Below are 14,045 nucleotides of genomic sequence, written 5' to 3'. Positions count from 1 at the left end.
GAAGACATCTTCCTGAGTTCAAATCTAAGCTCTGACACTAACTAGCTGTGAGACCCAAGACAAGTAACATTTGCCTCAGTTTCCTCATCTGTAAATGAAGGAAATGGCAAACCACTCCAGTATCTTTGTCGAGAAAACCCTAAATGGGGTCACAGAGTGTCACACGCGACTGAAAAATGACTGAACAACAACAGCAAAAAGTATGTACATAATCACGAAATGAAAGATCATTACGAGGGTTTTCAGAAAGCCCCTCCTTTCAAGAATCTTCTGCCTATTCCTCAAAATATCAGAGGCTTTCAAGGTGGGGAGGGGTCTTATAGACCTTCTCATCTTCTAGTCCAACCCCCTCACTTTCCACATGAGGAAACTGAGACCCAGGATTTGAACTCGGTTCCTGTGACTCCAAAACCGAGCCCTTCCTCACTATACCACATTGCCTCCCACTTCCATCCCCAACGTGCAGAAAGCCAGCCCCATTCTTACCTTTACACTGCCTGCCGGGAGGCTCCTGAATTTATCCTGATAGGCTTTCAGGGTGTCTGCCCTCAGGAGGTAAGGGTGCTGATTGCGCATGGTCTGGAACTTCTCAAACAGGTCAGACTGGTACTCGGAGAAGTCAAAGCCTACCACGGGCCCAGAAGGGGTGTAGGCCACGGCTGCCACACGCACGGTGGGCTCCTGGCTGCCTGTGCAGCTGATCCTCTGGAGCTGCGTGATGCGGTTCAGGACGGCGTCCACCTTGGATTCCAGGCCCCTCTGGGACACAAACACATTCTGGTCTCTGGAGCCATCGAAGCCAAGGATCACGTCCAGGTGGCACGCTGGGAACAAGGAATGTGTCAAGCTGGGCAAACTCACAGCAAGAAGGCTAGAGACTCCAGAAAGCAACCCTTTCAGTAGGGAAAGACCCCAATACAAGGAGGTCCTTCCAACCAGGCACGTGCAAGTTAAATGACTTGTCCAGGGTCACAGAGCCAATATGAGGCAAACAGAGCACACTGAACTCCTGTCTCCCGTTCCCTGAGCTCAGCCTCTGGCTCCTGTGCCCCACTGCTTCAAACCATAAATGAAATAAGAGAAATAAGGAAGGCCTCTCCTTTAGCCATTTTTTAGGGTGTGGGGAGAAGGAGGGAAGTTGTGCTGGGGAAAATTACTATATGGCAAGCGCTAGTCACAAGAGTACCAAGCCTGATGTTTTATGAGGCCATTGAGAATAGGTTCTATCAGTATTTCATCATAATCTAAGTGGTATCATTTGAGCCTGAGTCCTTGACTTATATTTAAGTTAAATAGAACCTGAAGAAACAAATCAACCTAGTTTTGAATAAAGTATTTGACCAGGCTTCACATTCTTGCACATGCGTGTGCGCGCGCGCGCGCACACACACACACACACACACACAACCTCTATAATCTGGGAAATTAAAAGAAAATTAAGAGAAAGGGAGAGAGCCCGAAGGGCAAGAGAAGTTGGACCTGTTTTGTTTGTACTTGTGTGTGTGTGTGTGTGTGTGTGTGCGCGCGCGCACCCATACACGTGTGCGTGTGTGCATACTTGTGTGTGTGTTATCTCTTCCAATAAAATGCAGGTTTCTTGAGGACAGGGGCAGGGTTTCTTTGACTTTGCATCCCTGTGGCTTAGCACAGTGCCTGGCACACATTAGGTGCTTAATAAATGAGAACAGAAGTCAAACGACAGTTGCTCCAGTACCAGCATGGTGCCTGACCAACAGGAATGCAGCGGAAGATGAAGCAAATGAAAACCAAGCTGGATGGCCAGGGAACCTGGGGGAGGAATCTGTTGAATCTTTGGAGATGGGGGTGATGAACTCATTTGCCACTTTCTAAGGGATATAATTTGGAGGATCCTAAGTCTAGAGGCGGGAGGGATTTCAGGGGCATCCAGGACAATCCCCTGTTATACAGAGCAGGAAAGGAAGACCCAAGCCAAGTGGCTCGTCCAACCCAGATCTGGATGACTCCAAAGGCAGAGCTTTTCCCAATATCGCATGCACATAAGGAGAGGTACCTCTGGAGATGTCTGTCATGCCGGGACATAGCGTCTCGTTCATTGTGCCATGCAGAATGTCCAGCACTTCCTCATTCAGTTCGGACAGCCCCTGGATATCGGCCACTCTGAAGGCTGTGGCACTGTTGGAAGCAATCCTTGACACTTCCCTTAAGTCGATGTTCTTCACTCCAACAGCAAACACCTTGACACCTTTCTGGGACAGTGCCCGGGTGGCTTCCTCAGTATCTTCCACTGAGCTCCCTCCAGTGACCACAAAGGCAAATTGAGGGATCCGCTGCTCAATCCTACTGCCAGCCTCAGGCACGAAGTGGTTCTTCCTGAGGTGGTCAAGGCCCACAAAGGTATTGGCTTCCCTCCCACCTTTATAGACAACTTTGTTGATAGCATCGATGATCTCTTCTTTGGTTGCATAGTCCTTGAGGAAGAATTCATCAGTGGGATCCGAGTTGTATTGGACCAAGCCCACCTGGATGGAGTCTCCATCTCCATAAATGCTGTCAACTATCCCTGAGACAAAATGGAGAACTTCTCGGAAGTTATCTCTCTTGAAGTTGATGGAACCATCCAACAGGAAGACAATGTCAGCTTTCTTTGCCACTGAAATAATCAAAAACAGAAAATGAGTCTATTTATGTGCCTACAGTAAAAAGCTCAAAAATGATAGAACAACTCATTGAGAGTCAAAAGTAGATTATAGAAAATGCATACTCATCAGAAGGATTAAAAGGGAACTATGCCCCCCCCCCCGCAAGAAAAAACTAGCATTAAGTAGTAATTCCTTAAAGTAATTAAGTAGCAATTCATTACATAGGAAAGGGGGCTGTGTTTTGTTTCTGTTTGGGTTTTTGTTTTGTTATGTTTGGGGACTAGACCTATAATTTCATTGGAATAGGGAACTCCCAAAAGACACTGCCTCCTCACAATGTAGATCAGTCCCTACTCTGCAACTTACAGGGGGCATCAAGAGGTTAAATTACTTACCAAGGGTCTAGGACCCTAACTCTAATAGCAATTCTGTTTCAGAGACAGGATTTGAACCCAGGTCTTGCTGAGTTTAAGAACAACTCTATCCTCAACACCCTGGTATCTTTAATTAAAGTATTTAAATGTATTCAATTTAATTAGAATAATTATAAAACAGAATATGGTAAAAACTTAACCCAGGCAAGGTGTCTGGAGCATTTTAAAATTAAAATGTGGGAAATGAAGTCTAGGAACAAGAAGGAGTTGAAAATAATTTCTGAGGTAAGAGGATTCTCCCCCCACCCCCGCCCAGAATCCTATTGGGATAAGAGAGATCAAGACCTGGGCAATTGCTTTGGAACCAGAAGGTATCTTCAAAATCATCTAGTCCAACCTCCTCATTTTAAAATTAGGAAAATTAAGGCCTGAAGAGGACAAGTGATTTACCCAAGGTCATACAGATAGAAAGTGCAGAGCTGGGATTCTGACTTTAAATTTAACATCTTGCCCACTCCGTTATGCTGACTGAGTTAACTGAAAGCAACAGAGATCAAAGATGGCCGACTGATTGGGGTGATGCTATTCTCTATGTATCTCCTCCCACCGATTTTTATTCCTCTTTCCTATTATCTCGAGTCACCTTCAGAGACACCTCTAAGACCAGAAGAAAAACTAAAACATATGGCTGTCAGCCATAGGGGAAGCTATGAGGACACGAGAAGGGAGAAGGAGCTCTGTGTCCTAGTCTTTAATAGGACGCAAACTACTCCTTGAGCGAAGAGACTCTTTCCTTTTTGTCTTTATACACTCTTCTCTAGCTTGTAAATGGTGCTTAATAAATAAATATTTATTGTCCTGATGTACATCTTACCACTGGACCCAAGCGGTTCTGGAAGAGAAAGTGAGGTTAGTGACCATGCACAGCCCTGCCTCACTTACATCCAATCCAGTGGAAGTCATATGACAACACCCCAATGTCATGGTTCTCTTGGAAAATGAAGGACAAGTAACAACTTATTTATTGACTGATGGATTGATTAATTGATTGATTTCTATTTCCCAGAAACTGTTTAAGGGTGTCAGGGTTAGCCTCAGGACTGACATTTGATGATGGGAGGTCAAGACTCATCTGAAAGTGAAAAGTAAGGGTGGTCTCCTGAAAGCTAGTGGGGCAAATGACTGCTCAGTGCATGGAAGAGTACTGTAGCACAGGGATTCAGCAATGTGGCCAGCACCAGTCCAGCTGGCTTTGGAGCCATAGGATCATGGGTTTAGATCTGGATAAGACCATACAGGCCACTTGTTCCAACCAAAAAAAAAAAAAAGATAAGTGACTTTCCCAAGGTCACACAGACATAGCATTGAAGAATTGAACCCAGTTCCTTGGATTTGAAATTCAGTACTCCTTCCACTTTCCCATCTCAGATACTTAGTAGCTTGGAGACCCCAAGCAAGTCAGTGTCTCTAATCTTCAGTCTTCTCATCTGTAGAATGGGGATTATTGTGGCATCTACTCCCTGAGATTGTTGGGAGATGCAAATGAGATAATACATGTGAAGGACTTCTCGTTATTTAAAGCACTATATAAATGCTAGCTACTATCATCTGGAATTACATATGCAGCAGTGATTGAGGGAACTTGAAAAGAATGAGAGGGCATTCAGTGTTTATATGAACCAATGAAGAAGTGAGTCAGTGAGTGTGTAGGAAAGTGTGGGGCTGCAAAGCCCTGCTCGGCATGGAGTCCTTCCTTGTTGGAGAAAGACTGCATGTGCAAAGATAGGGTGGAGTTAGGTCCTGCAGTCTTGCTAACACATCCTCACTTTGGACGTCAGCAGAGTGAACAATAATGAAGAGTTGCCAATGATACTGTGTCCCAAATAACATGTCCTCGCTGAACATTATCTTGAGTTCCTCCTAGTTCTGCTTTTGGAGAGAAAAGTGCCCTGGGGAAGGGAGTTTATAGATGAACTAGGGAATACGCCTGACAGCGAACGACAACATTGTTACCAAAATGTCAGTACTCCTGGGCATCTAAAAACATTAAGCTATAAGACCAAAATCTGTATCCATGAGTAATAATGCACTTACCTGGGGCTGAAGGAGGAAATGGACCTGGAGGTGTGGGAGTCACCACTCCTGAGGGTCCCAATGAACCTATGACTTGCGCTTCAACATTGCGAAGATCCCTAAAGTCTCTGACGGTGAAGATGAGCCTGTCATTGTTGGTGATTGTCTGCAGCTCACCTCGATCAACATTTCGGCCCCCGACCCCTACACTGACAATGCCTGATGAGCTAATTATCCTGGCTGGCCTCAGCACATCATCCTGGGACTTCCCTCCGAGAAACAGGACAAGGTGTTGAGGCACCCCATCTTCTATTCTGCTTCCCGCCGACTTCACGAAAAAGTTTTTAGCCACAAAATCCAAAGCCTTGCCAGTATTCAGTGGGGAGCCCCCACGGAACCTTAGGCGTCGGATGGCATCCAAAACGGCAGCTTGGGATTTGTGCGTTTTCAGGTAGAACTCTGGGAAGACATCATTGCTGAACTGTAGCACACCAATTCTCACTCTGTTGGGACCAATATTGAGCTTCCTGACGATGCTGATAATGAAATCTCGAATGTGGACCAGTCCTTCCCGGCTGACACTGTCGGAGGAGTCAATGAGGAAAATTATGTCAGCAGCATCATCTTCTGCAACTGGAGAAAGTAGGAAAGAGAAGAAAAATGAGTTATTTCTCTCTCGTGTGGCCACCGAGGCTCACCAAGGGTCTTTGAATGTTGGGTTCTTTTCCTTTGGATTCTAGGCATAAGGATAAGGACTGGATCTAGGATTTCATTGATACAGGAACCTGCCGGGAGAGAAAATGCCTTCCTCTAAAGCAAGTTTGCACCTTCTCCACAATATATAGTCTTAGGGAGCTACCTGGGGCACACAGTCAGAATGTGTCAGAAGTGAGATTTGAAGAGTGAATCCTTTGGCCTCGAGGCTAGCTCCCTCCACACTACACCACACTGTTTCTTTGGTATTCTCAGGAGACTTTTAACTATCATCCCTTTCTAAAAGCGAAATCCTGCCCTCGGGAGACACGTGGGGATTCAACTTGTCTCTTGGACTATTCTTAAATTTTGAAGTTAATGCATATTCCCCTTTTCCTTTCTCATCCCCCTCCAAAAAGTCTCAAATGCTCAATTTCTCCTCACAGAAACCCTAGAAGGTGGGTGTCTCTATTATCCCTATCTTACAGATGAGGGAACTGAGGCAAAATAATTATCCAGAATATTATACTAGAGATTCCTTTTACCAGTCACAAAGCGGGAAGAACCCTGAGGATTCCGAAATCTAAGCAACTCAATTTACAGATGAGGACACTGAGTATGGCGGAAGTGAAGGGACTTGCCCGACACACAGGTAAGAGTGCAAGGATTTGAACCCAGGTCATCTGACTCAGGGTGCTGAACTATCTTTCTCATTTTCCCCACCATTTATTTATTAGTCCTGTCTTGCTCCTTGTTTGAATCTGAACTAGCATTTACTTTGAGAATCATCTCACCTGGGGGCCGATACTGGGTTCGAGCCAGGAGGTTCTGTATCTGCTGTGAGGTCAGGGTGGTAATGGGGGTCAGGAGCTTCTGTTCCAGGCTTGGCAGCTCCCTAAAGGTGCTCACTGAAAACACATACTCGGGACTCAGAGAAATCTTGACCAGCTCCTCGGGATCGGCATTCCGGGCCACAGTGAAGGGGGCCACCCCAGTCTGTTTAATCTGGAAGGCAGAGTCTTCCACCTCGTCATCTGACCTCCCAGAAGAGACCAGGACCAGAAACTGCGGCACTCCTTCTTCGATGCGGCTCCCCAGGGGCCTCCGGAAGATGTTTTTGGACACGTAGTCCAGGGCGCTGCCTATGTTGATCTGCCGGCCACCTTTGGGGCGCAGCTGCCGCACTGCCTGCTGGACTTCCTCCTTGCTGGTGTAGGCGTTCAGCAGAAACTCAACCCTGGGGTCCTCGCTGAACTGAATCACGGCCACCCGCGTGTTGTCAAAACCTACGTCCAAGTCCTCCACGAGCCTCTCGATCAAGGTACGAATATAAGAGAACTCCTGCACGTTGTTTTGGGAACCGTCGATGAGAAAGACCACGTCCCGCTTGCTGCTGACCCCTGGGAAAAGCAAATGCCCGAATGTCAGATCATAGAACTCCCCGAGGCCCTCCTTTTACACATGAGGAAACTGAGGCCAAAAGGGTCTAAATCCCTCGTTCAAGGTCAGGAGGTAAGCGGCATAGCTAAGAGCGGAAACCTCTGGCTCCAAATTCAGCATATTTTTCTTCTCCATAAAACAAAAAGACACGTGTGTCCAAGCCACTGGGTCTCCTTATTTGAAGTGACAACTGGTCTTACGATCTCCCAGGATCTCCAAAGAATGCGCTGGATTTCACAACAGAGTTTGAGCTAAATTAAATATGACCCTCAATAAATGATCCCGAAGGATGATGCTTTGGGGTAGTTTTCCTTCTACAGAAACTCTCATGGGTCCCTGGCCTCCTCCTAGTTCCACAAACCAGACCTTCCATCCGTTAGCTCCCTGCAATTTCTCCCGCCCTCTCCAATGCCAGGAACCACCCCCTCCACTCCAACTACTGAATCCTCGGTCTTCCTTTAAGTCCCAACTTAAATTCTTTCTTCTACAGGAAGCCTTCCCCAACCCCTCTTAATTCTGGTACCTTTGATTTGTTAATTGTTTCCTATTTATCCTGCATATAACTTGTCTGTATACATTTGTCTGCATGCTGTCTCACTCTTTAGAATGGGAGCTCCTTGAAAGTAGGGACTGGATTTTTGTAGCCCCAGTACCTAGCACAGGGCCCCACACATAGTAGGTGCTTAATCAGTGTTTATTGATTGATTGATTTGTAACAGAATATGGCCTCTCACATTAGAAAGCATTAGAAATGCCCCCCTCCCCAGCATTTATAGATATTAATCAGTCACATTTTCTTTTTCCACATGCCCAGAGATCAAAGTTATTCATTGCAGAATCTCAAAGATTCCATGATGAAAATCACAAGGGTTAAGGCTGAGAGACATGAAACCACAGGAAACGCCAAAGAGAAGCAGCTTCCATTTATTTTTTTGCCCCTGTCCCAACCAAACTAATATAAAACCGGAGATGGACTAACTGTCAGTGCATAAAATCTGGGCTTTCACAGCTCCCTACCGGGTAGAAACATTTGTTTTAAACTTAGAAATATCATGCACATTGAACTACAGGTGTCCAGGAGGGGCAAAGAACCCAGATGGAGAAAAAGAGGAAGTGGGAAGAGGCTGCAGCCCAAAGACTCATGGGAACAACATGGCGCATTGGAAAGAATGCTGAGTTGGGATCCAAGGAAGTCACTTAAGCTCCGACTCTCCAAGACAACAGTTCCAAATTTTTTCATATCAGGACTTCCTTTATACTCTTCAGAGTTATTGAGGTCCCCAAAGAGTTTTTGTTTAAGTGTGTTCTATCAATATTTTCCATATTAGTCACTAAAACTGATCAACTGTATTTATTATTGTTATTTATTACTACATTTATTAATTATTTATTTATTAATTCATTTAAAATTACAATTGTTTTTCAGTCACATCTGACTTTTTGTGACCCCACTTGGGATTTTCTTGGCAGAGAAGAGTAGTTTGCCATTTCCTTCTCCAGTTCATTTTACAGATGAGGAAACTGAGGCAAACAGGGTGAAGCGATTTGCCCGGGGTTACACAGGCAGTAAGTATCTGAGGCTAGATTTAAACTCCCAAAGATGAGTCTTCCTGACTCCAAGACCAGCACTTTATCCACTGTGCCACCAAGGTTAGGGTTAGAAACAAATTTAGAGTTAAAATGTATCCATTATGTGTAAACAAAAATGGCTTTTTATGAAAAAAACTGCATCTTCCCAAACAAAAATAATTTTATTAAAAAGAATAGCATTGTATTTTTTGCAAATCTCTTTAATGTCTGGCTTAATAGATCAATCAATCAATAAACATTTATTATACACCTATTATGTGGAAAGCACAATGCTAAGCACTGGATTCCCATATCGGCTTCTGCATTCAGTCTTTTGCGATATGTTGTTTTAATTGAAGTATATGAAGAACATCTGTCCTGACACAGATATGTAGTTGGGAAAGAGAGGAGTATTTTAATAGGCAATTTAATGGTATTATTATAAAAATAGTTTTGACCTCACAGACTAAACCTAAAAGGTTTTGGAGAGACACAGGGGTGGTCCACAGACCACCCTTGGAGAAATGCTGCTCTAAGATTATAATTGACATAGAAGGCTCCTGCCAGCTACCATCAGTACAAGGAGCTTCCTATCTTGATGAAATCACAAGCCTATAATATTGCTGGCTTCCCCTGCACACATTTCTATATCTGTGTGTACATAGTTATTTGCATGTTGTTTCCCCAATAGACTCTAAGCTCCTTGAAAGCAGGGAGTGTCTTTTGCCTTTCTTTTTAATCCCAGTGCTTAGCACAACTCTGGCACATAGTAGGTTCCTGTTGCCTGCCTGCCTGGCTGTCTAATTGAACTTGAAGTCCACTGACGGCCTGGAAGTTTTGCTTCCTTGTAAGCTTTAGACTTCTCTTCAAGGCATATTGCCTCTGATTTTGAACATAAAAGCACATCTCACCCCACATCACAAGCAGAAGATGGCTTGAAGGTCATTTCCATCTCGAATCCAGATATGGTGAAGCTAAGCGAATCGGAGACCTACCTGTTGGTGGCAAGGTCAGCACAGGCGTTATCTTGCCCAGCTCTTCCCGGGTGAGCAGAGTCACTTTTTCTGAGATGACCTGCTGTACAGAACCGAGGTGTTGGAAAGTGGGGATGACCACGGCAAAGTCGGGGATATAGGAGATGGTTTGCATCTCTGTGTCATCATCATGGCCGATCCGGATGCCAAAGGGAACGGCACCACTCCTCTTCAGAACCACCGAGGGCCCTCTGATGTCATCCCGAGACCTGTCTGCGCTGAGAACAATCAGGAACTGGGGGACACCTTCAGAGATCCGACTCCCTGCTGACTCCACAAGGATGTTCCTCAAGACAAAATTCAGGGCCGAGCCCGTGTTGAGGGATGAGCCACCGAGCAGTGTTAGCCGGCGGATGGCATTGAGCACAGCCTGCTGGTCCGAGTATGAGTTCAGGTAGAATTCAGGCCGGGCTCGCTCACTGTACTGCACCAAGGCCACCCTGACCCGGTCGGGCCCCACGTCCAGGCTCTCTACCACTCTCTGAACAAATTCTTTCAATAAAGAGAAGCCACTTCTGACCCCCTCAGAGCCATCAATCAGAAACACAACGTCCTTCCTCTCACCTGGACCTAAAAGGAAGAAGCCAGAGCAGGTGACTCACAATGACCTAGTACTTGGGAGAAACTCAAGAGACTTAGTGGGAGATGGGGGAGGATGGAAACAGTTCTGTTAGTCTTCAATAATACCCTTTAGAGTGATGTTTCATGGCATTGCAAAGAAGAGAGGGGATCATAGGATCACAGAGATCCCCCCAGAAGCCATCTGCTTCACTGATAAGGAAATTGGGGCTCAAGGAATTCCCTGAGATCAGTAAATTCATAGCTCAATAAATCTTGCCTAAGATCACAGATCTAGTTAAATATCAGAGGCAAGATTCAAGCTGAGTCCCCTCTGACTACAAATTATAACATCACAGACTCAGAACTAGAAGGGACCTTCAGGGTCATCTACTCCAACCCCCTCCTATAGACAAGGAAACCGAGGTCCACAAAGTTTAAGTGATTTGCCCAAGCCAAGGTCACACAACTAGTAAATGTCAGAGACAGGATTTGAACTGTATTCTTCTAACACTATAGTCCAACATATTTAGAGCTGGGAGAGACCTTAGTGATAGTATCTTTGAACTCCTTTGTTTTAGAAATGAGGAAACTGAAGCCCAGATCAATGACATAATTTGCCCAAGATCACACGGGTATTAAATTTTCAAAGCCAGGATTTGATTTTCAACCCAGTACTCTTTCCACCTGACCACCTCCCCACTTAATAGTTGGGGAACTGAGGCAGTCATAGAAATAGCTCAGTAGCAAAAATGAAATCACACCACTATGTAACCCATAGTTGACTTGCTCAGCAATCTCTCCATTAAATTCCAATCAAGTTTCCCCACTGACCCATATGCTGGAGAACTAGCCTGGAAAAGTAGTTATGACCCCAAGCATACCTTGTGGTGGTCCACCATTTTGCACAGTTTTTAAGAGATTCACAATCTGTGGCTGAAGCTCTCCAATCTTGGGCAGAGACTCAGCAGTTAGGATAAATGCAGGGGAGAGTACAATCCTTTCTAATTCAGCAGCATCTGCATTCTTGGCTTGGAAAATGAATGGGATAATGCCAGTTTGTCTCAAGTTCTGGGCTGGCACGTCCACACGATCAGTTGACCTTCCAGCAGCCAAAAGGACAAGGAACTGAGGCACCCCTTCCTCGATTCTGCTTCCAGCTGACTTCACGAAAAGATTTCTCTGTGCAAATTCCAGGGCATAACCCATGTTGAGGGGTTTGCCTGTCTTAATCTTCATCCGTTTTACAACATTCAAGATCTCTCCCTTATTCTGGTGTTCAGAAAAACGAGACTCAATTTTGACATTGTCACTGTACTGGGCCACTGCTATCCGAGTGCCATCAGGTTTCACATCCAGCTCATCAATGATCTTGTAGAGGAAGTCCCGGACTGCAGGGAACTGGCCCACAAGGTTGGCTGAGCCATCGAAGAGGAACAGAATATCCCGCTTGTTTTCTAAAATAAAGGTGAATGGAAACAAAATAAGTAAAGTAGACAGTCATGATTGCAGCTGGTTGATTTTCAATAAAGAGCTACCCGGACTTGCTAACAGGATTCACCAAGGATGGAGGATGATAAGCTATACCAGCAGCCAAAAAGAATGAAAATCCACTCTCACTAGAATGTCAGGTCCTACCGTGTTCATCTGGGAATAGAAAGAAGAAAATATGAGTCCATCTGACTCAACACTTTGCTTCTCCAAAAAAGCAAAACCAAAAACCACACAAGAAAAGTTCCTTGACACATTATCACTTGTGAAATGCCATTGGTGGCAGGGTTTAGGAAGGCTGCATCCTTACTCACGCTAAATTAATGTATAAAGCAATTAACTATGCTCTTATCACAATTGTGCTTTAAAATGTGCAGTTGATCCCCCATGACAAAGGGTGCCATGGGTTGACGAATATGAATGGCATGAAACATGCTACCACTTTGAAACGAATGATCATCTCACTCAGTTTGAGGTTATGGTAAAAGGTCCAAACAGTGGCCAACAGCACACTCTTTCGCATTGTCACAGATCTATCTCTCCACTCTGTCCTTGTCCAAAAATCTAATTTTTCTTCAATTCCCTTTTTAAAAAAATACCAAGAACCATGGATAACATGAATTTACAGCTCAGACTAGATGAGCTGACTCAATTTTACTCCATGCATTCCAAACAGATCCTGGGACCTGTTTTGATTACAAGAATCAATGAGTTCCATGTCTATCACTAGTCAGCAGAGGCAGCCCCTAGAAACTTTCTGAGCCCATGACCATAGTCAATTTATGGTAGGGGAGGCAGGGTAGAAACCATGCCAGCATTTCAAGCTAATTGCCCTCCAAATTTGTCTTTGCCATCCTGTTCACAATAGATGTTTTGTTAGATATCATGGGAATGGTCCAAGGTGAACTTCCCCACAGTAAAATAGAAACTCCTCAAGGGAAGGGAGTATTGTATTTTTGTCTTTGGCTCTCCAGGATTTAGCTCAGAGTGAGCATTTGGACTAAATAGCCCGGATGGTTCTGTTCAGCCTTGGGGTAGTTGTATGATCCTACACATTTAGCTCAGGTGTAAAAAGATGACGCCAGGTGTAGATGGAGATTGGGATCAGCTGTGATGAATGCAGGGCTTTCTCTCACCCAGCCCTGTTCTCACTGATGCTCACATGAGCAGGAGTTACTAGCAAATGCTTAAGAGGACAATTTGGACCAGAATTAAGATCAAACAAGCCAAGTGTGCTAGCATCTCCCTTATTATGTTGACAGGGCACATCCAACCAACTCAGTCTCTTCACCTATAAAATAAGGGGGTTGGAGTAGATGCTCTCTTAGACCCCTTCCTGCCCTAACCCTATAATCCCATGATCTCTCTGGGCCTCTGCTTCCCTGTAAAATGAGAGGTCGGACCAGATGGCCTGTGAGGACTCTTCCAGATTTAAATCTCAGATATCCTGAATTCCTGTCATTTAATGAACCAAGAATATTGCTGTTTCTGCACTATGGTAACAGAACTCAGAAAGGCAATGGCACTTGTCCATTTGGAGGGTCACTAAATCCAATACGACCCTTGAACTTTAATTTTTTAATTTTTAAAATTAAAATGTAAAGTATTCTGATGAAAAAGAGACATGGAATGAACAGACACCTATTCTGGGCTGGCCTTCCAGCAGCCAAAAGGACAAGGAACTGAGGCACAATTGTGATAAGAGCATTGTTAATTGCTGTCTGAAATGGAGCTGAGCTACCAGGGGCTCCTTCACATTCAGAGTGAGAATGTAAACACCCTGAGGGCAGGAAATTGCTCCCTTTTATCTTTGTAAATTAACATCCTACTTGGCCCGTGGTGAGCACTTACGAAATAACTTTTTAATTGATTTTTTGTTTGTTTTTTTGGCTGGGTAATGAGGGTTAAGTGACTTGCCCAAGGTCACACATCTAGTAAGTGGCAAGTGTCTGAGGTCATATTTGAACTCAGGTCCTCCTGAATCCAGGGCCAGTGCTTTATCCATTGTGCCGCCTAGCTGCACCCACCCCCACCCCACCCCCACCCCCCTGCTTAATTCATTTTTAATTAATTTCTCTCTTCCTTCAAGAGCACTGAGGGAAGAATCAGAGCATGCTGGTATAGTATCTCCAACATCCAATTTAAAGGAAAAAAAAGTCAATCCCAGGAAACCTCCATCCCTCCTAAAGGTC

The 14,045-nt window shown here is 44.8% G+C and overlaps 1 protein-coding gene across 1 annotated transcript in view; it reads right to left on the bottom strand.

The window, feature by feature from the left end:
* COL6A3 (collagen type VI alpha 3 chain) overlaps nt 1-14,045 on the bottom strand; it is a 98,093-nt gene that overhangs the window by 47,318 nt on the left and 36,730 nt on the right. Inside the window, exons 7-12 of the mRNA XM_043964533.1 lie at nt 11,247-11,819; nt 9,766-10,374; nt 6,556-7,161; nt 5,090-5,701; nt 2,033-2,632; nt 487-824 (exon numbers count right to left, since the gene is read on the bottom strand). Coding sequence (XP_043820468.1) covers nt 487-824; nt 2,033-2,632; nt 5,090-5,701; nt 6,556-7,161; nt 9,766-10,374; nt 11,247-11,819 — 3,338 coding nt within the window. The remainder of the gene's footprint in view (nt 1-486; nt 825-2,032; nt 2,633-5,089; nt 5,702-6,555; nt 7,162-9,765; nt 10,375-11,246; nt 11,820-14,045) is intronic.

Source organism: Dromiciops gliroides, chromosome 4 (assembly GCF_019393635.1).
Source record: "Dromiciops gliroides isolate mDroGli1 chromosome 4, mDroGli1.pri, whole genome shotgun sequence".
Lineage (NCBI taxonomy): Eukaryota > Metazoa > Chordata > Mammalia > Microbiotheria > Microbiotheriidae > Dromiciops > Dromiciops gliroides.
This window is presented reverse-complemented; position numbering and strand designations above follow the sequence as displayed.